Below are 26,032 nucleotides of genomic sequence, written 5' to 3' on the forward strand. Positions count from 1 at the left end.
GAAAAATACACACAATTGAAGAAGAAAATCTCTTCCTTCTCTCTATCTCTATTTCTTGTTCATGTTTTACTAAATTGCTTTTATTTCATAACACTCGTCACTTTCTTCCCTAGATAAAGATAAAGTTCGAGGCCTAGGGGTGAGGGGAAACCTTTATGTGAGAGGAAAAAAAGGAAAAGGAAAAGGGAAGTTTATTAATTATTTTAGAGAGACTTTAAGACAAACCAATCTTGTTGTCGACTCAATATTTCATGTGCATTCAATAAATTAAATGTGGGTGAAATGTAAAGCAAAGGGAAAAAAAAGCATGATTCTGTTGCCTTACACCTTACGAGAGAGAGCACTTGTCACTTTCTCACCCCAATTTCTATCTACTGCTTATCTTCAAGCTTCTTCTTTTTTTCATATCCGATACTCGGTATTTGTATTTGAACTCTGACTAATTTAGTTTATACGGTATTATTTTAAAGACGAATTTAGAATTTCTAGAATATGAGTGCACCATTGAAAATGCTAAGTGATAATCGATCCATGTTCCTTTGGATAAATAACGATCAACATTCAACCAGATACACCATTCAACCTTTTTGAAGCATGAGTTCCAACAGATAATATTAGATCGATTTTACGAAATATACACATAAAATATCTAGTTTGAGAAAAAGGCTATAGGTTCACGTGCACTAAAAACACGGCCTAAATCCGCTTCTAGCTGTGTAAGACCGATTAAAGGAAAAATCGTTCCTTATAGGATTTGTTCATATTGATAGTTCAAATTTGAAACCTCCAATTAAAGATGAAAGACTCTTATATATTCATTTTATGACAACCGTCGGATGATTATTCTATCCTATCATCTCCTCAACAACAATAATATATTCAGTATAATCTCACAAGTGATGTCTGGAGTAATAATGTATACGTATACTTTATGTTTAACTTGTTAAGATAAAGATGTTATTTCCAATAAACTCTCGACTTGAAAAATATCCTACCATCTCCTAATATTGTTAAATATTTTTGCAAGCTAGCCTACATAGGATCTGTTTTCTCAATTGACAGGTGTACAAAAATATACATGGTTATATAAGTTCACATTTATTGTCTCAAAGGTGCAATAAGTACTACTTATATATACGCACTTTTAAATATTATATAATATTCCAGCAAAAATAAATAAATAAATAAAGGCAGGAAAATTCAGGCACTTTTCTTTATCTGAGGACCCGTGATCTAGATAAGGGACATAATAGCCTTGGATCTAGTAGTTTAAATTTGTTGAAAACGACTTAAAATTTATTGTGTTATTAAATGCCAATCTAAAATAGATATATGGATATTGAATCTAATACCCTTTTATTCCGTTCATATGGCAGTGGTTAGTTGAATAAAATGTTAAACATATTATTTTTGGTTTTCCAATCGGTGTTCGGTAGGAAAAAATAATACTGTATAGCCGCTCTTAAAATAATAGCCGAATAAATATATTATATATATATATATATATATATATATATACGCACACATTTATGTATGTTATATACAAAAATTATACAAATTGATATACTTTTCAGCTTCTGAATGCAAATAGTTTCAGTCGGGAGCTTAAAGTGATCATCGCCCGTTCCGTCTCCACTTTGAAGCCCTGATTAATCCTGTTGAGTGACGCCCATTAAAGGAGAAAGCAATCCCTACCAAAAAAAAATTCATTCGAGAACTCAAACTCAAAGCTTTTGGTTAAGGGGGAGGAATCCTATCCATTCCACCACAAATCTTGATGGTAATATATCCGCTTGGACTTGTGTATTATTGGTGGTATTGGGGGGGGGGGGGGTTCTAAAGCAATGGTTGAAAAATTATCAGTAATTTCTTTCTATCTATTTAAGTTTTGATGGATAGGGTTATCCGATACTGTACTAATAGGAGGTAGCATAGCTTCGGTAGAATAATCGAGGTATGCCCAAGATGGTCGGACACTAAGGTTATATATATAAAAAAGATGTTGTTTACAGCATTGGCATGTCTAGTTTAAATGTATAATTAAATACATCTACATAACTCTATAATAATATAGACTGTAGAGAGGGAGAGTAGTCTTTACAGAGATTCTGGCGTGGGTGCGTGGTTTGCCAGCGATGAAACAGAAGGACCAAATTTTTCTCTCAGTTTATTAGGTCAAAGCTGGCACTGTATATTCATGCATTTCCCTTTCATTCCCTCTACCTCTCTATATCATATTTACATATCTTAGTACTCTCTCTTCATTTCAAACATCAAAAAAAGGAAAATATTAATGTAAATACAGACACCCTTTAGGCCAAAAAACAAGAAAATTTGCAGCATTTTGATGGTTAATGATCCTTGTACATCAACAATGGCTGCATCTCCAACTCTTTCCTGTGGAGAAAAGAAGCATTGGTGGATTAGCAACAAAAAGGTAACCACATATTCTTTATTTTTACTCTCATTGATTCGGTTGAATGGAGCCTTGGAGTAACGGTAAAGTTGTCTCCGTGTTACCTATATGTCACCAGTTTGAGCCGTGAAAGCAGCAACTAATGCTTGCATTAGGTTAAGCTGCCTACGCCACGTCCCCTTGGGGTGCGTTCCTTCTTTGGATCGATGCCTTGTGCACCGGGCTGCACTCTCGTTGATCCGGCTAAAGGGGAGTCCTGGAGCAACTGTAAAGTTGTCTCCGTGGGACCTATAGGTCACGGGTTCGAGCTGTGGAATCCGCCACTATTGCTTGTATTATGATAGGCTGTCTACATCACATCCGTTGGGTGCGGCCCTTCTCCGGGCCCTGCCTGAATGCAGAATGCCTTGTGCACCGGGCTGCACTCTCATTGATCCGACTAATTCATATTCGCGTCGTGGAGAAATACGACAAAACTTTCATAGACAGTTTTATACATAGTCATGAACTGATGTTCTATATTTATTTTTCAGATTGTGGAAAAATATATCAAAGATGCAAAAATTCTCATTGCCACTCAAGAAACAAATGAGATTGCTTCAGCTCTTGGACTTCTTGAAGCTGCACTTGTACTTTCTCCACGACTTGAAATAGCACTTGAGTTAAAGGCTCGATGTTTGCTTTATTTAAGGTGTTTTAAGGATGTAGCCTATATGTTACAGGACTATATTCCTAGTCTAAGAATTCCAAGTGATGACACCTCTTCAACCTCTTCTTCTGGTTCATTTGATAATTCAAAGGAGCAAATTAGGCTCATTTCCTCTGGTAATGAACCAAATTTCAAGTGTTTCTCTGTTTCTGATTTGAAGAAGAAAGTTATGGCTAGCCTTTACAAGAATTGCAATAAAGAAGGCCAATGGAGGTAAGCTGTTAGATCGAACAAACTTTTAGTTACTTAATTATATTATGTCTTAGACACGCCTCTTCACGTGTGAGCCTGAATTTTTTCATGGGACAAACACATGAAAATATTACTCCTTCTGTCCCAATTTATGTGACGTTGTTTGACTGGACATAGAGTTAAACAAAGAAAGAAAGATTTTTGAACTTGTGGTGTAGAATAAGCAATAGTTGTGGCGCTATAGATCATCTCATTAAGGGTACAATGGACATTTTAAAGTTAAATTGTTACTAAATATAGAAATGTGACATTCTTTGTTTATGGGACGGGGGAAATAATTGCTTTTTGGGTGGCGATGAGATTTGTACCCAGAATCTATTGTTTGTTCTGATACCATGTTGAATTATGTTCTATTTGTTTAAGTTGTTAGAGAGAACATGCTTTCGATTACGTAATTATATTATGTCTCGACAGGTACTTGGTCCTAGGACAAGCTTGTTGCCATTTGGGTCTAATGGAAGACGCGATGGTTTTGCTACAAACCGGAAAACGCCTTGCTACAGACGCCTTCAGACGCGAGAGCATTTGTTGGTCGGACGATAGTTTTTCATTTGCAAAATTTCCGCTCTCAGGCAAGCACTGGACAACTTTGCCGATTGCAGAGTCAGAAACCATCTCTCAACTTCTCAGTCATATCAAGCTACTCTTACGACGAAAAACTGCTGCTATTGCAGCTCTTGACGCCGGTCTTTACTCAGAAGCTATTAGACATTTTTCAAAAATTGTGGATGGTCGTCGTGGTGCCCCTCAGGGATTCATGGCCGAATGCTATATGCATCGAGCATCAGCATATCGTTCCTCTGGTCGAACTGCAGAGGCAATAGCTGATTGCAATCGAACTTTAGCGTTGGACCCTTCTTGCATAGCTGCTCTTAGGACCAGGGCTGCACTATTTGAAACCATAAGATGCTTGCCCGATAGTCTTCACGATTTGGAACACTTAAAACTCTTGTACAATTCAATTCTACGCGATAGGAAATTATCAGGACCAATATGGAAGCGTCAAAACGTGGAATACAGGGAAATTCCAGGGATGCTTTGTTCCTTGGCTACTAAGATTCAAGAATTGAAGAAGAGGGTTGCAAATGGCGAAACGGGGAATGTAGATTACTATGCATTGATTGGTTTGAAGTGGGGTTGTTCAAGATCAGAACTGGAAAGAGCGCATTTGTTGCTAACTTTACGACACAAGCCTGATAAATCGACGAGTTTTATAGAAAGATGCGAGTTTGCAGATGAACAAGATGTAGATTCTGTAAGGGATAGAGCAAAGATGTCTGCTTTGTTGTTGTATAGAATGATGCAGAGAGGTTATGCTAGTTTGATGACGATAATAAAGGACGAAGAAATGGCCGAGCAGCAGAGAAAGAAGGCTGCTGCTGCATTGCAACTGATGCAGCAACAAGTTCAGCTAAATCAAGAACTCAAACAATCAAAAGCTGTCACTTTTGGCACAGCTGCAATGCAGCAACAAGTTCAGCCAATTCAAGAACTTCAACAATCTAGAGCTGAAATTCTTGGTTCAGATATGTGTAATACTACATCATGTAGTAACACAAACGCCACAAACACAAACGCGACAGTGTTCCAAGGGGTGTTCTGCAGAGACATTGCAATAGTTGGGAATCTGTTGTGTCAAGCAGCTGGTTTTAATCAACCAATTCCAGTGAAATATGAAGCATTGAGTTGCTGAATATTAAGGGAAAAATGTACTTACCACTGCTAGCTGGGAAAGTTTTGTTACCTAGTTTAATCTATTTTTGTATTTTCATATTCTCTTCTCAAAAAATTCCTCTAGCTTTGCACCACAATGTACAGAGTTAATTTCAGTACTTAATATATCTACTAGCAGTCTAGCACCTTTTCTCATTCGGGTTTAATTTAGTGTAAAACCTTTATCCGTGATAAAAGCATCAACGAAGTGGATGAAAATCATCGGAGACTAAGGTATCCTTGTGGACAGAATTACCAAGTACGTATACTGGTGAGAGGTAGCAAGCAACTATATGGTAAAATAATCGAGATGTACGAAAGCTGACCCAAACACCATACAAATCACGAGAACATCCACAAAGGCAAAGTGGAACTAGAGACATGGATTTTACAATATCGTCGTTGTGACTTTTGGAATGGACATAATAGTGAACTTGACGTTATAATGAACGAGTGAAGTTTGTAATAGCTTTGTAGAAAATAATAGGACACATTAACAATATATGAATTGATTCGGAAACAACCTCTCTATCTTCACAAGGCAAGGGTAAGGTCTGCGTACACACTAGACACTACCCTCCCCAGACCCCACTTGCAAGATTACACTAGTGTGTTATTGTTGTATAAAACTAGAAGTTCATATTTTCAAAAAGAAATTCAGTCCAAATACCAATAAAATCCATCTGTAAAATAAAGAAAGGGGAAATCCTTTTGTCGTAAAAAATCTGTCATTTTAGTTATTTCTCAAGAAGAAAAAAGAGGTTGACGATCCTTTACTCCGAAAGCATCTAAGGTTCCATTTGAATGATGTACTTAGAAACCAAAAGGTCAACTTTTGCATACAGAAACAGTGCATACAGTGAATGAAGAGACAACAAAGATAGGTACAACTTTAATATAAGTTCATAATATAACTGAATGGGAGATGACAAATACAGGTATGAATTTAAGTCAAGAATATGTAGATGGCAATTTCGAGCTACACGTAAATATTACAGAATAAGAATACCTTGTCATCAAACTACATAGACACCAAAGTGTACAAAATTGGTACCAAAATAAAATGAACAAATATCTGGTGAAACCAATCTTTTCATCTTTTCCAGAAAAGGAAACATTAGCTGATATATAGCATATCGACGATGCAATATCTTTGAACTTCTCAGGCTAATGAAAACCTACTTTATATATTGAGATACCCACTTAAAGCCATCGCCATAACCCATTTTCCGTACAATGCTACACATAAATACCTCTAAAGGCCGAACATTTGAATCAGCAAGATTCGCCTTACCCTTGCCAGTAGTGACACCGGTCAAGCCAAGATGATAACGCAATTCATCTTCTGAGGCAGCATATGGTATGTCTATCTTGTTACCCAAAATGAGGAAGGGGACAGTAGAAAGGGCCTCATCAGAAAGAAGCGCATCTAATTCCTTCTTTGATTCTGCAAACCGCTCTTTGTCGAATGCATCAACTAGGTATACAACTGCATCAACCTGCATAAACAGCAACTCGAGCCAATTGATACAAAACTCCAGAATACTCATTGGCCAGTTTAACAGTCACCAAAAAAGCAAAAATATCAAATTTGACTAAAATGTCCATTAAACAACGGATATAAAATGGCCAAATTTGGCATTTGGTGAGAGTAAGGAGAATTTGTCTAAAAATATTAAGGATTGTCGGATCCATTTAGTTAGCCACCCCTAGAAAAACAGAAAATAATGGCAAAATGGCTAAAACTGTAAGACAGTTAGGCAAACAGTATGAGGCTATAAAGCAATCAAGACCAAGATCAAAGATGGAAAAGTATCACAGAGTCAAGCTTGTAACCTTGAGGGGAATGACACACCAGAGACCTAAAATAAAGGAACAAGAATGTCTAGTCCTTTTAACCTATAGGACAACAACTGCACGCTACTCTCGTTTGCTATTTTCTTTAAAAATTTGCAAGCCTATAACGGGATTCAAAAAGAAGAATTGAATGAGTCCTTTCAAAATATAAATAAAGTTTTGATCAAACAGTATCCAGTATAAGTCACTATGTAACTTATCATTTCCTTCCTTTATCACTGATAAATATCAAATTTATTTCAAGTATCTTTAAGTCATATGTGACATTTATTTTTGAGTAAGGTAACACCATCTCGGACATTTATTTTGATGAATGCAATATCACCCTTCAAAAGAATTGATACCTTTCTAGCGCCAAAAGGATGGAAAGAACAAGATTTCCATCGTTATCCATCTTTAGTAAAGAAATTTTAGTTTGGCGATGCTAAAATGACTCAAAAAATATATGATAACATTAATAATGCAACAAATTAGTGCTAAAAAAGCTAACAAAAATAAAATACTGTACGAGACCAACTTCACCTTAAACATATTTAATTTGTCGCATGAATACTTTCTAAAGTTCCTATTTTCACAGATATAAATGTCACCAAATGAAGCACAACATTGTTTCAAATGTAGCTGCACGGACAAGCATTCTAGAGGCCTTACTAAGTGATAAGTCACTAAAGAGCAAGTCATCTCGATGAGGGAGAAAGATAAGGAGAGTATCTGCCTAAGTAAAATATAGTCAACTGGCATAAATATTAACCATAACCCGATTTGACTTTGAAACAACAATTTCTTTGGAAAAAGGCAATATTATCCTTCACAAGAATCGAGTACTTCCTAACATTAGAAGGACGGGAAGAACAAGGCTTTCATCTTTCTTCATGTCTAGTAAAGAAATGTTATTTTGGCAATACTAGAAGCCTACAAGTGAAACTAAATAAAAGGAACATGTCAAATGCTAACAAAGCAACAAATTAGCGCAAACAAGGTAAAGACGATGCTGCAATAGACCTACTACACTTCCAACAAATTTAACTTGTGACATGAATATTTTCTGAAGCTCTTATATTGACGGAGATAATTGTCACCAAACTAATGTTGCATAGTTGCTGCAAGGGACATCCAACCTAGAGGAATTAATAAGTAATAACTACAAGGGCCACTAAAGAGAAAGACAAGTCATCTTGATAAGGGAGAACGAAAAGCAGAGTCTCTGGATATGTAGAATATAGCAATAGGCATAGATATTATGGTGATCATCTCCAAAATCCAGCTGCCTTACAGGATAAAGGTATTCAATTTGCAACATAACCTATTACAGTAGCTTTCCAAGATTGGCATGTTTAAGGGCAGGGCAGCCCAGTGCACAAACTATCTCGCATTCACGCAGGGGCGGGGAAAGGGCCCCAAGGGGTATGATGTAGACAGTCTACCCTAATGTAAGCATTAGTGTCTACTTCCACGGGTCGAACCCATGGCTTATACGTCATACGGAGACAACTTTACCATTGCTCCAAGGCTCCTCTTCAAGGTGCAAATATATAAGTGTGCATATAAGTGTGCGGATATATAATGTTGCACTAACCAAGTTGAGCTAGTCAAACTTTTTGATTGTTTCTACAAAGGAAAAGAGCTCCACATACTTTATAGCACGAAAATTCAGCAAGACGAACTTCAGACCAACAAGATAAGCAAAAAGATTAACATGCAATACAGACTACATGGATCTGATGCAATCACATGATTTAATAGGCAATTTCGAGTTTTCTTTACTTTTGGATTATCAAAAAGAGATTCTTTTTGATTATTTCTTTTGATCCCACAGTGAACTAAAGCATAAAAAATGCTTAGGTACAAAATCCAAGTATTAATATAACTCTAGTTGGACAGAGAGATTAAGCACAATCCTGAAAACTTACATAAGTAGTAACCAAGATAGGAGAAGGCGGAGAATAAATAATGCAACAAAATGAGCAAGACAAGTTCAATCCTTTTATGCAGAAAATGCACATTTGATACACAAAACAGACCTTGGCATAGTAATCTTTCCAGACCCGACGAGCGATCTGATGACCTCCCAAGTCAAAAGCTTTGAACTTTATCTTCCCAATACTCAACTCTTCAGATGTAGGATACTGGGTCGGCTGATGCTGAACCAACCTCTGCAAATGAAATGCAATTAAAAATAATCAAAAAGGAGACAATATTTTATGATAAATCAAGACTAATAGACCACAATCAATCAATCAACTACACGCAATATGAATCCTCAGCACACATTTGCTCATTTCAACTCAATTCAAATTTTCTTAAAGATTCATCATAATTACTCAATCCATCTCAAATTATGTGATGCACTTTCTTTTTTAGCCTATCGCCCTATCCCAAAAAATGCTAGCTTTCTATATTTAGAAACAAGACTATTAGAACACAATCAATCAATCAATCAATAAAGTATACGCAATATGAATCCTCAACACCCATTTGCTCATTTCAACTCTTTCTAATGTTACTCAAAGAATCATCATAATTACTCCATCCGTCTCAATTTATGTGATGCACTTTCTTTTTTAGCCTACTGCCCTATCCAAAAAAAAGATGCTAGCTTTCTATACTTAGAAACAAGAGTATTAGACCACAATCAATCAACAAGACACAATATGAATCGTCGGCATCCATTTGCTCATTTCAACTCAATTCAAGTTTTTCTCAAAGATTCGTCTCAATTTATGTGATGCAAAATGCTAGCTTTCTATATTACAAATAATTTAACTTTAAACTTCACATTGTATCACACAAATATCTATAGCTTATTTTATACCACAAGTTTCAAAACTCTTCCCTTCACAAACTCCATGTTCAATCAAACAACATCACAACAACAGTGACCCAGTTAAATCCCACAAGTGGGGTCTAGGGAGGGCAGTGTGTACGCAAACCTTACCTAGGCTGTTTCCGATAGATCCTCGGCTCAAGGAGAGGAAAAATCAAACAACAACACAAGTTATGGGAAAAATAAAGGGATTAATAATAGTACCTCATCTTTGAGCATGTGAAGCAGAGTGGTTTTGCCAGCATTGTCAAGGCCTAAGAATAAGATCTTAGCTTCTTTTTGCCACAAACCTAGAGATGATAAAACTCCATACAACCAATCCCACAGAAACATCTTCTTCTCTAGTTTTCTGCAAAAGCAGATCTGGGGGTGCTTATATATGTGACATTTTCATTGTTATAACTAGATGATTAAAGAATTGTTTAAGGATTTAGGTGAAGCTAATGTGAAAAGCTAATTGTTGTTGGAAAAAGACAAATTTGTACGTGCTGTACTGCTGTGATATGTGGATGGATCTGAACTGGCATTCATTGCTGTCCTTTTGTTACTAACCCAAATAGCCACTAGAGGTATATATATTCATCATGTGTATATATAAAGGCTAAAGTAGTAAACCGTTAATCTGACCGGTTATTTGTGTAATTTATTATTATTTTTATTTTTGTAAGGGATTTTTACGCAAATAGCCAGTTAGATAGACGGTTTATTTTTTATCCAGTATAAATTTATATTTTTTATATATGACTAGTTTTAGTGTGCGTGCGTTGCACGCGTATGATATTTATCAATTAATATGTACCTATATATATATATAATACAATATTTGTTTAAATGATGAAAATAAATTTCTCATGCTAATAGAGTAATCGTATTCAATATCTTCTAAAAACGCATATATGAGGAATTTAGATAAATTAGTTGTATATTATTTTGTAATATACATATCTTATACACCCTTCATTTCAATTTTGATGACACTTTTCGCTTATCGGAAGTCAAATTGTCTGACATTTGACCAATATTTTAAAATATTCTTTTTTGTCATATTAACATGAGAAAAATTATAACTTATAATATTTCTCGTATAGTTTTTGAAAATTTAAATTTTAAAATATTAAATTTAACTAATTTAATTTATTTTAAATTCTTAAATCTAGTATGGAATTATTTATTTGTAGGAATAAATATAAAATAGCACTCTTTCATTTGATATACGCTTGTTCTGTGGTAAAAAATAAATAGAGCAAATCTTTTTTTTCTCTCTCTAAATTCCTTTTAATATTGATAATCAATCTGGAAACATGTAAATTTATAGTATTTCATGTAAAATTGCAGCTCTTACTTTAGACCCCCAACGCCTCACATGGCTCACACTTCAAACAAGGAACAACAACAACAACAACAACAACAACAACAACAACCCAGTATAATCCCACTTAGTGGGGTCTGTGGAGGGTAGTGTGTACGCAGACCTTACCCCTACCCTAGGGTAGAGAGACTGTTTCCAAATAGACCCCCGGCATCTTTCCCTCCAAGAACTTCCCACATTGCTCTTGGGGAGACTCGAACTCACAAAGTAAAATTTCTAAAGTTTTATATGGTGTAAATTTCAAGCAAAAGAAAAATATTTTTATAAGGAAAGATTTAATACTTAAGGTTTGTAGTTGATTTTAAAGTATTAAATATTTAAAAAATAATTAAATGACTATTTTATCTAGTGTGAATTCTATTTTGAAAGGGTAAAAAAGACGAACGACATTTCACTAAGGGTTTTTGTACTTTTAATATAGTATAAATATATATAAATATAGATATAGATATAGATTTCATCATCAATTTGTTTATATATGTAATGTAAATAGTACAACGTTAGTGCTCCTTTTTATGTATTTATTCGAATTGAAGTGATAAAATTTGAATCGATTTTAAAGTGTTAAACACTATGACTTTTTATATAGTTTAAATAAAGAAGGTTTTAAAAAATAAATTAAAGAACTATTTTGTCTAGTGTAAAGTTTACTTTTAAAGGGCAAAAAGTAAGTTGACGTTTCACGGACATTCATGTTTTTAATATAGAATAGATAAATAATAATTTTACTAAAAAATATATGTTGAATTATATATTGTTATAAACATCTTATTGTCCATTTTGTTTAACAAATTGATGAACTGTTTAAAATTTTAAATATTTGGGATTCAAAAGTTTAAAGGTAAAATATTACTGATGCTACAAAAGCCAGTTGCCTATAAAGTAGAAAGATATGACAAATAAAAATCGAGTAATATGTAGGTATTATAGTTATGTTATACCATTCAAATAAAGAAAGAATTTATATAAAATAAAAAAATCTTCATGGATTTTAAAGTCCTAATACGAAAAGATTTGATAATTAAAATTTTAGTCAATTTAAAATCTTAAATATTAGGTTGATTAACTAAATAACCATTTTTTCAAGTCTGAACTTTATTTTTAAAAAGGTAAAAAAAGGCGAATGACATTCGCTAAGAGCCTTCGTGCTTTTAATATAGTATATATTATATTTTTATTATACATATAATTATTAATTATTTTTAGTTTAACCGATTACGTAAACGGCTATTTAAGTTATTTTTATTTTTCTTAAGAATTTTTTTTTATTCAGGTTATTTAAAATTTAAACACAAAATATGATCAAATTTGTTTCTAGCCTCTACTAGCGCTCTCTCTCTCTATCTTTCTCTCTTTTTGAAGAACAAAACTCATCCGAACAAAATATATCTTTTCTTCTTTCTTGACTTTAGATTCTAAGGATTTCCAGAATAAGATTTTGGAACAAGCCTGAAATTCGTTAGAAAATAGGGGTATGACTTGATTAATGAAGATTAGAAATGAAAGCACTAGCCGTGGAAGTAAGATACAGAAGCAGTAGTAGGCTGGAGAGACCTGCTATTTTAAACAAAATATTAACTGTGTATTTAGTAGTCGAGTTGAATCTAGTGGGTTGGGATGGAATGGACCTGCTGTTGCGTTTGGCCTTATTCTTCAACTTCGGACAGTCTTTCTTCCGGTGCCCTTTTTCTCGACAAAAGGCACATTCATCTTTGCTGGGTCTGGATCTTGACTTGGATCTCCGCCCTTCTGTTTTTCTCGCTTTCTTTGTTTATAGCTGTACAAAGCCGAACAAACTTCTCTGAGAGAAACTTCGTCATTTCCATGGAGTAGAGTAGTTTCAAGGTGCTCGTACTCATCAGGAAGTGACGCCAACAACATCAAGGCCAAGTCACCATCATCATAAGTTGTATCCATATTTTGCAAATCTGTGACCAACTTATTGAAACTGGTGATATGTTCATTCATCGTGGTACCAGGAACATAGGTGAAGTGAAACAGTCTCTTCTTCATGTACAATTTATTTTGACTGTTTTTCTTCAAAAATTTATCCTCCAGTGCTTTCCATAATTTACTTGCAGAAGTTTCCTTTGTGTATGGATATTTCTGCTCTCTAGCAAGGTAGGATCGAATGGTACCGCAAGCAACACGGTTGAGAATCTTCCAATCTTCTTCTCCAATAACATCTGGTTTCTTTTCTTCAATGGCCAGATCTAGCCCTTGTTGAAAAAGGACATCTAGAACCTCGCCTTGCCACATCCCAAAATGTCCGGACCCGTCAAATATTTCTACCGCAAATTTCGCATTTGACACAATTCTTGTCATAAGCGAAGATGCCAATGATGACGTATTGTTGACACTTGATGTAGATTCTTCTTGTTTATTGTCTCCCATATTTGACACAAATATTATTTAATAGCTGACGACACAAATCAAGATTATTTCCTTTCTGATGTAGAAGATCAGACTAAGCTGCAACCACAGAGCATACTCAGACAGAACCTTGACTCAGTTACCAAGATAAATCTTTTCTGATGTGGAAGATCAGACTATGCTGCAACCACAGAGCATACTTAGACAGTATCTTGGCTCACACCTCTCATTTGCCTTCTCATCTGTTTAAGACATTTGTATCTTCTCTCTTTAGTATTATTTCACTTGTATTTTTGGAGTGGAATAAAATATTGGTTGTGTCCGAGGAGTAGGCAAAATTAGTTGAACCTCGTAAATTCTGGTGTTTCCTTTATTATTAATGTCTAATGTTCGGTTCTCGTCTTTGCAGGTTCTGAGTGGAGTGGCATTGATGTCGTTTAAAGCTGCAAGGGTTCCCAACGACAAAGAACATCCTTATGGTCACTCTTGATTTGTATCTACAGTTTACTCTTTTGATCTTACATCACTTGGTATTGCATGATTTTACCTTTTAATCTTGTGTGTGCATTTACTCGAGTATAGGCGTAATAATACCAACCTAATTAGATTAATAGCCTGTTTGGCCAAGCTTATTTTTGGCCAAAAGTGCTTTTTTTTTGTTGTCAAAAGCACTTTTGGCCTCAATTTGAGGTGTTTGGCCAAGCTCTGGAAGGAAAATAAATGCTTTTGAGGGGAAGCAGAAACTGTTTTGGAGAAGCAGAAAAAAGTAGCTTCTCTTCGAAAGCACTTTTTTGAAAAGCACTTTTGAGAAAATACACTTAGAAGCAATTTTTTAAAACTTGGCCAAACACTAATTGCTGTTCAGAAGTGCTTTTCAAACTATTTAGCCAAACATAAATTGTTTCTCACCAAAAGTACTTTTAAGAAAAAGCATTTTTGAAAGAAAAGACTTTTCAAAATAAGCTGATTTTTGCAGCTTGGCCAAACGGCTATAAGTTAAGGGCGGGCAGGGTTTGTTCCCATGGATGATTTGGTAAAATTTTATCAATACTGACAAGAGGGGTTGTTCTGATGGTAAACAACCCCCACTTCCAACCGAGAGGTTGTAAGTTCCCCAAGAGCAAAGTGGGAAGTTCTTGGAGGGAAGGATGTCGGGGGTCTATTTGAAAACAGTCTCTCTACCCTAGGGTAGGGGTAAAGTCTGCGTTCACACTACCCTCCCCAGACCCAACTAAGTGGTATTATACTGAGTTGTTATTGTTGTTGTTGTACTGAATATTGTAGAGCCAAGGTATGAATCTTATTTATGGCTTACAGTAACATATTTTTATGAAAAAAAATATAGTTACATCTATTTCCAACTTAAGTCTACTTCACCCCGTCGGTTTCCCCAAAGTTTATGATTTGGTAAATATGTGAATAATTCACTACATTCAATCCTTATGGCAGTAAGCAATAAACTTGGTGTTAACGTGCTCAATAGACCGAATTTATGATTGCAGTCATTGTATGGTGGTAAGTTTCAATATTTACCACTTAACAATCAAAAAAAGAGTTCCAATATTTACTGCACAGATAGTAAGAAAAAAATCTTTTCTAAAACAAGAATAAATTTCAAGAAATGTAATTACTGTTTGTTTAGTCATAAACGAGGAACTAATTTGCATTGATGCTTGACTCTCACTAATAATACTTGAAACCTGCATAAGCAAAATCTTTAGTGGTTTCAGTCTTAATAAATTTAACCAACTCATCTGCAAAGAATAAAAAAAATAAAATAAAAAAGTACATTTGGAGTACTTGCTTGTGTTACATTGCTTGGTTCGCTAGAAGGACCTTCTCTCCTAAGTTGTTGTTGAACCTCTTCTTGGTGGCTCAGTATGATAATAGGACATCTTCTACTATTATGTCATGTTTTTCCACATGTACCATAGTTATTCTTTTTTCCTTTTCTGGATGCTTTTAATGAGTTATGCTTTTTAATATCTGGTTCTTTTGGAGATGTCTCATCGGGTCCTCTCTTTCTTAATTTTTTCGGTCTACCAGGCTGAGTCTTGTAAATGGGTGGCAGCACTAGATCTACTCCTGTCTTAGGCCACTGTGCAGAGCTATTAATTGGCAGGATTGAGGGTCCATAACTCTTCATATACTGCTCAGTTGTGTAGCATTCGTGGACATACATTTCGGGTTCATCCCTTTTAACCCAAATAGCCGCAATTGCATGATGACAAGGTATTCCAGTTAACTCCCATTTCCTACAAGAACATGTCATCTCCTTAAGATTAACAGAGAATAGTCTAAGGTAGATGTCCTCAATTTGATAATGGAATTGGTCAGCTTTAGTGGCAATACATTCAGCAGCCTTAGATTTATTTTGCTCTAACTTCAGCAAGATTTTTGGACAGATTGTGTGCTCATGCCTCATCATGTTATCTCTATTCTTCTAAAATCTTGACATCATGTACAACCTAAGTGACTCGAGCATTGCCAAAATGTGCTTGTCTCTAGCAAGCAATAGTACGCCATTGAACGATTCACACAAATTGTTCAATAGCATATCACACTTTGTGAAAGAAGAGAAAAAAGCTCTGGACCAGTGAATAGGAGGCTTATTATTGAACCATTGAGGGGCTTCCGAATTCAGCTTCTCCATTTCTTCCATATACTTGTGGAATTGAGCTTCAGTAGTTGCCCTTGCAGCATTCCATAAGCATTCAAAGGGTTTCAAATTGAGCAGGTCGAAGACAGAGTACCTGGAGTGCAAGTTTAGCGCTGAGCCGAGAGGAGTAGGCAGGGACGTGAAGCTTGGAACTCAGGTCATCCCCAAGAGGGACAACTTCAAGTACCTGGGGTCAGAGATTCAGGGGGACGAAGAGATCGACGAGGACGTCACTCAGCGTATAGGGGCAGGTTGTGGTTAGACCGGCCATGCTGTACGGGACGGAGTGTTGGGCGGTTAAGAACTCCCATACCCAGAGGATGAAGGTAGCGGAGATGAGGATACTCAGGTGGATGTGTGGTCACACTAGGATGTATAGGATTAGGAATAAAGATATTCGGGTGAGGGTAGGCGTGGCCCCGGTAGATGATAAGATGCGGGAAGCGAGGCTCAGATGGTTCGGGCACGTGAGGAGGAGAAGCCTTGACGTCCCGGTGAGGAGGTGCGAGCGACTGGCAGCGGTAGGTTTGAGAAGAGGTAGAGGGCGGCCTAAGAAGTATTGGGGAGAGGTGATTAGGCATGACATGGCTAGACTGCGGATTTCCGGGGACATGGCCCTTGATAGGGAGGTCTGGAGGTCAAGCACAAGAGTTGTAGGGAAGAGGGTACTAGAGCTTTTTGGGTGGGTGGGGTTGGATAGGGTTTGCCCTAGATGGCGTACGATTTTTATTTAGCTCCACTGAGATTGCTGTTAATTTTTGTCCCGGGAGGTAGATTCTGGCTGATATCATTATATGTCATGCATTTTACTATCTTTATTGCTTATGTTACTATTTCTACGATTTCTATTGAAGTTACTAATGAATTGTCGTTTTTCTTGTTCTTGTTTTTTATTATTTTTTCTGAGCCGAGGGTCGATTGGAAATAACCTCTCTACCCTATCGGGGTAAGGGTAAGGTCTGCGTACGTATTACCCTCCCCAGACTCCACTTTGTGGGAATTTACTGAGTAGTTGTTGTTGTTGTTGTTGTTGTGTAGGTGCCTCGCACAAAACCTGTGTGCAACATCTGGAAGTACCTCATCAAAAGCTGGAAGTTGACCCTTTTGCTTATCAGAAATAAAAGTCCATGTAAAAGGGTTTTGTGAGATTCCTAGGTCTTCATTTGAGAGCATTGAATGTATGTGGTGTTTTTGGCGATGCATCAAAGATGTTTTAGTGAAACCTTTTCAATTTCTTATAGATAGTGAATACCATTTTGTGTTAGCATACAGTTCCTTAAAGTGTTTGAAACTGAGTTCATAATTGGCACATCATCAAGCCAATAATTCCAAGTATTTTAGTATGTATGCCGTGATACTTCGCTTTGATTGTCCCATGAAATCTTTAACTAATTAACTCAAAGAATACTCACATGATGGGGTGGATTGTAACCCACTTTTAGAACGCAATTCCATCGTTGCTTTCCGATCAAATAGATCAAGGACTTCTTTGTGATGAAGAAGCGTCCAAATATTGCAGAACTAGGGTTCAACTAGGGTACGTGATGTTCAGGACGATATTTTTCTTGAAATTTTTATTTCTTCAAACAATAATGTTCTAAATACCTGAATTGCCCTTTTTAGCAGTGAACTCTCCGTTAAATTTTTTTAGGTATGTTAGTTGAAGGATTAAAACTACTCACATGATATAATTGAAGGTTAGTAGTGGTAAGATGGATAACACAAGGACTAAAAGTGCTATTTTCCCTATTATTTAAATTAGTAGTTTAAATACTACGTAAAATATAAAGAAATATCGCATATGCGGGGAATGAAAATTATCAAGGGCAAAATAAACCTCGCATAGGATGAAAAGGAAGAGAATAACAATTATTCAATCCAGCAAATTTCAACCTTGTTGATCCTATTGAGAGGAACACTGTGGGTGTCCCTTCTGGTGGTTGGGTTGCTATTCGATTTCTAGCAGACAATCCAGGTAATTTGAAGTTCTGCATGCATTCAAGCATTTTACTAATATCATTCATCTTATAATTGGCTCACCCTTTACTATTTTCACTTAAGGGAAGAATTCAATACCATATGACGTGCGCCTAACTCATACATCATGATTTGTGCTCTCACCACTATATCAAAGTCATGAAGGTTTTTTTTGTATCTCAATATTATATGAATTTTATAAAAGACGTTTCAGGGTCTTTTTAATATATTTTGGTTCAGGCCATCAGTCCTGTTGAGCCGCCCCTCATTGACAATCAACAATTATTTACAGACTACTGCCCCACTATAAACGTAATGTTCAACCAGCTTCATTCACATTTGGTAACTGAATGACAAACTCGCTGCCTTTAATGCTCTTGTCATAGTTGCCTTATTTTAAGTGAGAATGTACGGGGCAGATAAGTGGCTCTAGTAGGAGACTAGTAAAGCCTTGATTTAGGTCCCCCAAAATTTTTAATAATGGATTACATAATTTTATTTCAAATTAGACAATATTAATGTTTGTAGAAAAAATAAAAAGTACAAAAAAAATTGTAAAAAAGAAAGAAAGGTGTCTACTCTTAAACAGGAAAAATATTTTTTAAACTTTGAATTAAACTACTTAAATCTTCATATTAGTAAATATATTTTTTACAACAACATCAAAGGTAACATATCGCAAATACATGTCTAATATCTCATTTATTTAAATTTCCCTTTTTTAATATAAATAATAATATTACTATGTGAAGTTAAAGACTTTATGTCATTTAAGAAGATATTCTATAAACAACAAGTATGAAAAAAATGGCAAGATTAATTTTTTTGCATATATGTGTGGATACGTACTAATAGAAAAAATATAAGGCTTCTTATTAAAATTTGGCTTTAGGCCACCAATTTTACGGAGCCGCCCTTGTCCATCCATTATCCCCGTAATCTATAAATCCGTATAGACTCTGTAGTGACAACATACCGAAAGTTTGCCTCTTAACAGCCCTAGTGTCCAACTAACATCAACATCATTACCCGCTCTTGCCAGCAGCATCCTGGGTGACGTTGGCTTGGGTGTTGGCAGCGTTAATTTCTCCGTCGTTCGCCATTCCCTTAGTTGAAACCTTTGCTCTGATACCACGTTGTCACGTCCTTAGTTGTTAACTAAGTACATGTGCGGCACTTGACAACTTGCTCACGATCTTGCACGGCTTGCTCACGTTCTTGCTATGTCAAGTAAGCCTTATTACACTCAAGATCGCTAAGAGAATGGTAGAAAGAACACAAGAGAATTATTAAAGGAAGCTTTGTATTAGAGAGAACTTGAATTGTTTGCTTGGTGAATTACAAATGAATGGCCCCCTTTATATACTAGTCTACTAGGGGCTAGTGTGTAAATATTAATTATTACATAAGTCTTTGATATTTACAAGATAAGGGCTTTCTCTAGAATTCTCTACAAGCCTAGAAGATTCCAAGGACTTTCCTAGCAAATCCATAAGGATCTAGGTTCTTCCTAAGGAAATGTCCATACTTCTCTAGAATTTTCTCACAAATGCTAGCCTTCTTCTTATGTAAGCTTCCACATGACATTAATATATGCCAAATGACGCCTATGTGACATGATGACATGGTGAGTCATCACATCACGCTGAATAAATCCTTAATTGTTATTTACATACAAAAATTGACCTTGCAGATTCTAGATAAATAGAATATTTCTGTTAGTTTGATATTGTTTTAATGTAAATGTTTCAATATTGTCTTAACATAGTTTAATTATGTTTCATTCAAAATACGTTCGCGTTTTAATTAAGTAATATTTCGATTCCCTTAGGATTGAATATAGTATTAAGGTTCAATTTTCAAAGAAAAACATATAAGGAAAAGTAACGTGAAATATACTATGATAGATCAAATAAGGAATAAATCTATATAAATAAAAAAAAAATAGTTGATTTTAGGACATATATTAAGAATATTTATTGTTTTTTTCCAAAGTAGAATCGAATTGAAGTCGGTTGGGTCCCACAAAGGAACTCGTCATCTTACTTATTAACTAATATCAGTACCCGCGCGATGCGCGGATGATTTGACAGAATATTAATCTTATAAAATTATGAACTAATATATTTTTATTTTAATAAATATTAATTTTTATTTTCTTATTTAATGTAGTATGTAGAAATATAACAAATCTATACAAAATCAAAGGACACATCATATAGTAATCAAATAAATTATTGTCCCTTATTTATGTTTTATTAAATTAGCAAGTTTCTATTTACTAATGCGATTTTTATAATCTTGTCAATTGACTTAATATTTTGATACTACTTTTCTTTTTATATAATATTGATATATATTTTCTTATTCTAGAAATATTTTTATTCTTAAAATTTATGTTATACTGTTCAAAATTCTCCAATTGTCTAAATTAATCAATAATATTTTTTAGAGTTATTTATTTATCTTTTATTTTTTAATTAATTCAAAATATAACTATCATAAAATTATCCTTATCCCCTCTTTTCGTCATTTTTTCTACTATAATAGTTGATTAATTTTCTCAATTTGTAAGTTGCTGATAATTTAAATAATATAATATTTATTTTGCTAAATTAAAATTTTAAATTCATCAAAACTACAAAGATATAAGCCTTTTATTATTTGTATAAAAATCCTAACAATATTTTTAAGAATTATTAATTTATTTTATGTATATAATATGCTTATCTTATGTATAGATATAGATTTGAATGGATAGTTGTTTTTTAATTTATGTTTTTTATTATTAAATATTTTATTTTGTTATTTTATAGATATTTGAATTCAAAAACAATAATCAATAACTAAATAACTAATTATTAACTTTTTATGTCATGTGACTTTTTTGTAACTGCCACTTGACTTAAGGAGGGAGCTTATAATACGTACATCTTTATCTTTAAAATTAGTTAAATAGGGGTATTATTTTTATCTTTAAACTCAACTTTTTATTAAAAAAATTATTAGTTAAAATAGGGAAGTAGGTCGTATCTTTAGAAAAATCTTATTTACTATCTTCCCATTTAAATTAAAAAAAAACACTTACCTTTCAATTTAAATTAAATGTTATTATACATATTGTCCTAAATTGCCAAATGACTTTATAATAGCTTGTCATTTGGCTTAACCACAATGCACATGTTATTCCTTTAATAGATATCAGCATGTCCTATCTTTAGAAAACTCTTATTCACTATCTTCCCATTTAAATTAAAAAAATCTCACCTTTCAATTTAAATTAAATGTTATTAAACATATTATCCTAAATTGTCAAATGGCTTTATTAAGCTTGCCACTTTGCTTAACCACAATGCAAACATTATTTCTTTAATAGATATATAGATTCAAATTATTTTATTTTAATTCAAAATTTCTTATTTTTCAATTTAATATATTTATTGACTTAACCACAATGCAAACTTTCTTGCTTTAATATATAATATATAGATTAAAGGGAAGAAAGGTAAATTAAAATTTGAATTAATTAATTTGTTTTCATTTTTATTTTAGTAATTAATCATCTCTTTGTTCTAAGCTTGCCAAGTGGCTTCTTAATAGCTAGCCACTTGGCTTAACCACAATGCAAACTTTCTTGCTTTAATATATATATATATATATAGAGAGAGAGATATTTCAGTATATAATCATCTCTCTCTTCTAAGTTTGCCAAGTGACTTCTTAATTGCTAGCCACTAGCCACTTGGCTTAACCACAATGCAAACTTTCTTGCTTTAACATATATATATATATATAGAAAGAGAGAGAGAGAGAGAGAGATATTTCTTATTTTACAATATAATATATTTATTATATTTATTTTTACAGTGTAAAACTTAATCTGAACTACTTAAAAAAGACGTGGATTTGGATTAAAGATTACTTGCGTTAATTAATTTTCCTCCTTATTTCCATTAATTGTTAAAGGGAAGAAAGGTAAATCAAAATTTGAATTAATTTATTTCCATTTTGATTTCAGTAATTAATCTCTTTGTTCTAAGTTTGCTAAGTGGCTTCCTAATAGCTAGTCGCTTAACCGCAATGCTAATTTTTTTTTCTTTAATATATATATAGATAAAATAAAATCCTAATTCACTTCAGAATGGGAGTTTTAGCCTACAGGAACCATGGCGATCTTCTTCTTTTTAATAGCAACCTTACCAATCTCAATTTCATATTCACAAGTGCCCATCAGAAACACAACTTTTGAAACAACTTTTGAATGTATAATCAAGGATCAATTATGTGTATTATGGTGTTTGGGTAGTAAATAGTGTTAATGGCGGTTTCATGATTGAATCTCAATAGTATTTATTTGGAATAACAACTATTGTTTGGATGATTGTCATCTATTGTATTGTATCATACTGTTACTTTAACTATAATATTTATTTTGATTGTTATCTATATTCTATTTTGTCGTATCCTGATCGATTTGGTTTGCTTTGTTTTCTCGTCTTGCCCGCTTATATTCCGTTTTATATAATAATTCCATCATGTATCCTACTTGCAAGTTTATTCTTCGTATTGCTGGTGTTTTACATCATGAAACGATGGCTTACAGACGATACAATCTATCTAAACGTTTTCCAAATAGACCCCCGGCATCCTTCCCTCCAAAAACTTCCCACCTTGCTCTTGGGGAGACTCGAACTCACAACCTCTTGGTTGGAAGTGAAGGTTGCTTACCATCAGAGCAACCCCTCTTGTCTAGATATAGAAGGAGAAATACAAGGTTGAAAAAGCGATATCTGTTTAACTTGCATTTAGGTCATATGGAAGTGGTAAAGTAGATAATCCTCCATGCGATGTTCCTGGATTCAACAATTGCAAGATGAAACTGGTCAGACACATTTCTTTTGTAGATTGCCCGGTATGGCTACTTCATTCATTGGAACCTTAAAACATTGCTGCACATGGAGACAAGCCAGTAGAATTTGTTCTTTGCATTGCTACAGAATTCTTATAAAAATGCTTTCTCTGAATTTTGGCAACATAATTTAGGATTGATCACATAGTAACCCGATCCCCGCCTTGAAATTGTTTTCCTTTTTTTATTTCTATTTTTATTTTATAGTCACACTGCATTTTTATCTTTCTAGAAGTTAGTATGTTTGGGATTATAGGTGATAAATCAATTTTTTAACTACTTGAAACATGGCAAAGCATCTGTAGTTTTTGCCACATATATTTCCTCAAAATTTTGGTTGTCCCATTAATCTATGAGTATGAGTGACATTACTACAACTACAACAACAACAACAACAACCCAGTATAATCCCACTTAGTGGGGTCTGGGGAGGGTAGTGTATACGCAGACCTTACCCCTACCCTAGGATAGAGAGACTGTTTCCAAATAGACCCCGGCATCCTTCCCTCCAAGAACTTCCCACCTTGCTCTTGGGGAGACTCGAACTCACAACCTCTCGGTTGGAAGTGGGGGTTGCTTACCATCAGAGCAACCCCTCTAGAGCATTACTACATTGTAACTATATTTAGCTTTGGCTGTGACTTGGTGTAGGGGCATGAGATACTGATGACTAGAATGCTGAGCGGGGCAACAATTATGGATGGAGCTTTCCTTCTAATAGCTGCCAATGAAAGTTGTCCTCAGCCCCAGACTCTAGAGCATTTGTCTGCTCTTGACATCTTGAAGCTCCAAAACCTAATCATTCTTCAGAACAAAGTTGACACTATACAGCAGGATCAAGCTAGAAATCAGTATAAAGCAATCCGTGAATTTCTCAAGGTTAGTCTTTCCAAAAAGTTTTGCAAGTTGATTACCTAGTATTTTAAACATTTTGCTAAAGAAGAAATTCATCTTATGCCTTTCAGGGAACAGTTGCAGAAGGTGCACCAGTTGTACCTATTTCCGCGCAGCTTAATTACAACATTGATGCTGTTTGTGAATATATTGCAAGGATTCCCATTCCTAAGAAAGATTTTGTATCACCTCCCCGTATGGTTGTGATTCGATCATTCGATGTGAATAAGCCTGGTTGTGGGATTGATGACATGAAGGGTGGTGTTGTAGGTGGAAGTATCTTCAAGGTATATATATTCCTGTTGTGTGGGTTTGATGCAAATTGTTCTCATAACTGTTATTACTACAAAGAACATCTTTTAATTAATGTGTCTACATGTATCTGATGAAAGTTGTCTTTTGACAATTCCCACTGATCAATTTGTTGGTAACCAAGTATGGTATTTAAATCTAAGTTTAACCTTTAAATTCTTTATTATGTCTAAACGTATATATCATTGTTCTCAGGGTGTTTTAAAAGTAAATCAGATGGTTGAGCTTCGTCCAGGCATCCTTGACAAAACTGCAGATGGAAAAATCATCTGTAGACCAATATATTCCAGAGTGATGTCATTATTTGCAGAACAGAATAAGCTTCAGTATGCTGTGCCAGGAGGCCTTATTGGGGTTGGCACATCAATGGATCCTTCCCTATCACGCAGCGATATGCTTGTTGGTCAAGTCCTTGGAGACGTTGGTACACTCCACAACAACAACAACAACCCTCCAAGAACTTCCCACCTTGCTCTTGGGAGACTCGAACTCACAACCTCTCGGTTGGAAGTGGCGGTTGCTTACCATCAGAGCAACCCCTCTTGTCTTAACTTGGTACACTCCCTGAAGTCTATATTGAACTTAAGGTTAGCACGTATTCTTTAGTCTTTTTTAGCTTTCGTTGTAATATCTTTTATTGCTTACTAAATCATGCCAGCCATTTATAGTTCCTCCTGATACATTTGACCATTTATTTTTTGGCCAAATCACTAGGAATATATGTGGTACAATAAATCCTCTTGGCAACTTATTTCTCATCATCTTTTATCTGCAGATCAAGAAAATTAAACTGATGCGTCGGCTTGTAGGGGTTGAGAAAAAAGAGTCAGAAAAGCAGGTGTTGAATCTGGTGAAGGGTGAAATACTAATGCTGAATATATTGTCCATGGCAACTGGGGCTCAAGTCATTAAAGCCAGAAATAACAGCGCGAAATTGGAACTAACTGCACCAGTATGCACTGGCATAGGCGAGAAGGTGGTGCTCAGCCGTCGAGTTGGTGGCCACTGGCGTCTCATTGGGTGGGGTGAGATTGAAGACGGAGTGGCACTAGATGTCCCACCCACACCTGCAGATATTGTGTGAACTTGGTTCTTTTTATTTTATGAATTGTGTGTCTTTTTAGCTTTTAATTTGTTCCTAGGTATTTGTATTGTCGACTTGTCGAACGATAGATTTTTTCCTTTTTAAAGCAATTGTGAGGCACCCTAGTACAAATTGTAAGGCATGAATTGTAAGGCACCCATTACAATTCAAGCAAACAGCAACATGACTCCAAGCAGGGGTGTTCACGAAAACCCGAAAAACCGAACCAAGAAAATCAAACCAAACCGACCAAAAAATCGATACTTTTTGGTTTGGTTTGGTTTTGGTTTTGAATTTTAAAAACCGATCAAATTTGGTTTTGGTTTTAATATGTATGTATGTATATATGTATGTATGTATATATGTATGTATATATATGTATGTATGTATATATGTATGTATATTGTTATACAAAGTTTCAAAAACTTTATGGCAAATGTTAATAGTTTGCACTTTTAATATAGTTCTTTACCTTTACATTCTAGTTTGATTGATAGTTTTCTTTTGTTTAGGGTAAGAGTCCATTTCGTGTTAAAAATAACATATTTTTAATTGAGTCCTTAAATTATTCATCACTATTTGATTCAATTATCATCAATATATTTTGGTAAATAATAGATTTCTCAAAGGGCAATTGATTTGATAGTGTTACATTGAAAATGTGGTTGCCGGAATATGTGTTTG

The 26,032-nt window shown here is 34.7% G+C and overlaps 2 protein-coding genes, 1 long non-coding RNA gene and 1 pseudogene across 6 annotated transcripts; 3 read left to right on the forward strand and 1 right to left on the reverse strand.

Annotated features, from left to right (window-relative positions):
• Window positions 1-2,099: 2,099 nt before the first annotated feature.
• Window positions 2,100-5,246, forward strand: LOC104238005 (uncharacterized). The gene is made up of 3 exons (XM_009792261.2): window positions 2,100-2,437; window positions 2,950-3,338; window positions 3,792-5,246. The coding sequence occupies exons 1-3, from the start codon at window positions 2,348-2,350 to the stop codon at window positions 5,068-5,070; spliced, it is 1,758 nt and encodes a 585-aa protein (XP_009790563.1). The 5' UTR covers window positions 2,100-2,347; the 3' UTR covers window positions 5,071-5,246.
• Window positions 5,247-5,971: 725 nt separating this feature from the next.
• LOC104238006 (small COPII coat GTPase SAR1A-like) lies at window positions 5,972-10,317 on the reverse strand. The gene is made up of 3 exons (XM_009792262.2): window positions 9,976-10,317; window positions 8,969-9,100; window positions 5,972-6,589 (listed from the first exon to the last, which is right to left on the reverse strand). The coding sequence occupies exons 1-3, from the start codon at window positions 10,102-10,104 to the stop codon at window positions 6,269-6,271; spliced, it is 582 nt and encodes a 193-aa protein (XP_009790564.1). The 5' UTR covers window positions 10,105-10,317; the 3' UTR covers window positions 5,972-6,268.
• Window positions 10,318-12,473: 2,156 nt separating this feature from the next.
• LOC104238007 (uncharacterized) lies at window positions 12,474-17,436 on the forward strand. Of its 4 annotated transcripts, XR_011405608.1 has the most exons (4): window positions 12,480-13,127; window positions 13,923-14,043; window positions 15,560-17,124; window positions 17,211-17,436. It is a non-coding gene; the product is annotated as an uncharacterized lncRNA (long non-coding RNA). The 4 variants fall into 4 exon arrangements; XR_011405609.1 differs by having other exon boundaries at window positions 12,474-13,127; window positions 13,923-17,129; XR_011405606.1 differs by having other exon boundaries at window positions 12,474-13,127; window positions 13,923-17,124.
• Window positions 17,437-22,741: 5,305 nt separating this feature from the next.
• On the forward strand, window positions 22,742-25,348 carry LOC104238012 (uncharacterized; annotated as a pseudogene).
• Window positions 25,349-26,032: the final 684 nt, after the last annotated feature.

The sequence above is a fragment of the Nicotiana sylvestris genome, chromosome 2 (assembly GCF_000393655.2).
Source record: "Nicotiana sylvestris chromosome 2, ASM39365v2, whole genome shotgun sequence".
Lineage (NCBI taxonomy): Eukaryota > Viridiplantae > Streptophyta > Magnoliopsida > Solanales > Solanaceae > Nicotiana > Nicotiana sylvestris.

Bases quoted from the DNA above. Each gene is read 5' to 3' on its own strand.
- LOC104238005 (XM_009792261.2), top strand. From the start codon at position 2,348: ATGGTTAATGATCCTTGTACATCAACAATGGCTGCATCTCCAACTCTT. The intron at 2,438-2,949 runs GTAACCACATAT...TTTATTTTTCAG, and splicing joins GGTGGATTAGCAACAAAAAG to ATTGTGGAAAAATATATCAA. The intron at 3,339-3,791 runs GTAAGCTGTTAG...ATGTCTCGACAG, and splicing joins AATAAAGAAGGCCAATGGAG to GTACTTGGTCCTAGGACAAG.
- LOC104238006 (XM_009792262.2), bottom strand. From the start codon at position 10,104: ATGTTTCTGTGGGATTGGTTGTATGGAGTTTTATCATCTCTAGGTTTG. The intron at 9,101-9,975 runs GTACTATTATTA...TTTCATTTGCAG, and splicing joins TTCACATGCTCAAAGATGAG to AGGTTGGTTCAGCATCAGCC. The intron at 6,590-8,968 runs GTCTGTTTTGTG...CTGTTTATGCAG, and splicing joins GGAAAGATTACTATGCCAAG to GTTGATGCAGTTGTATACCT.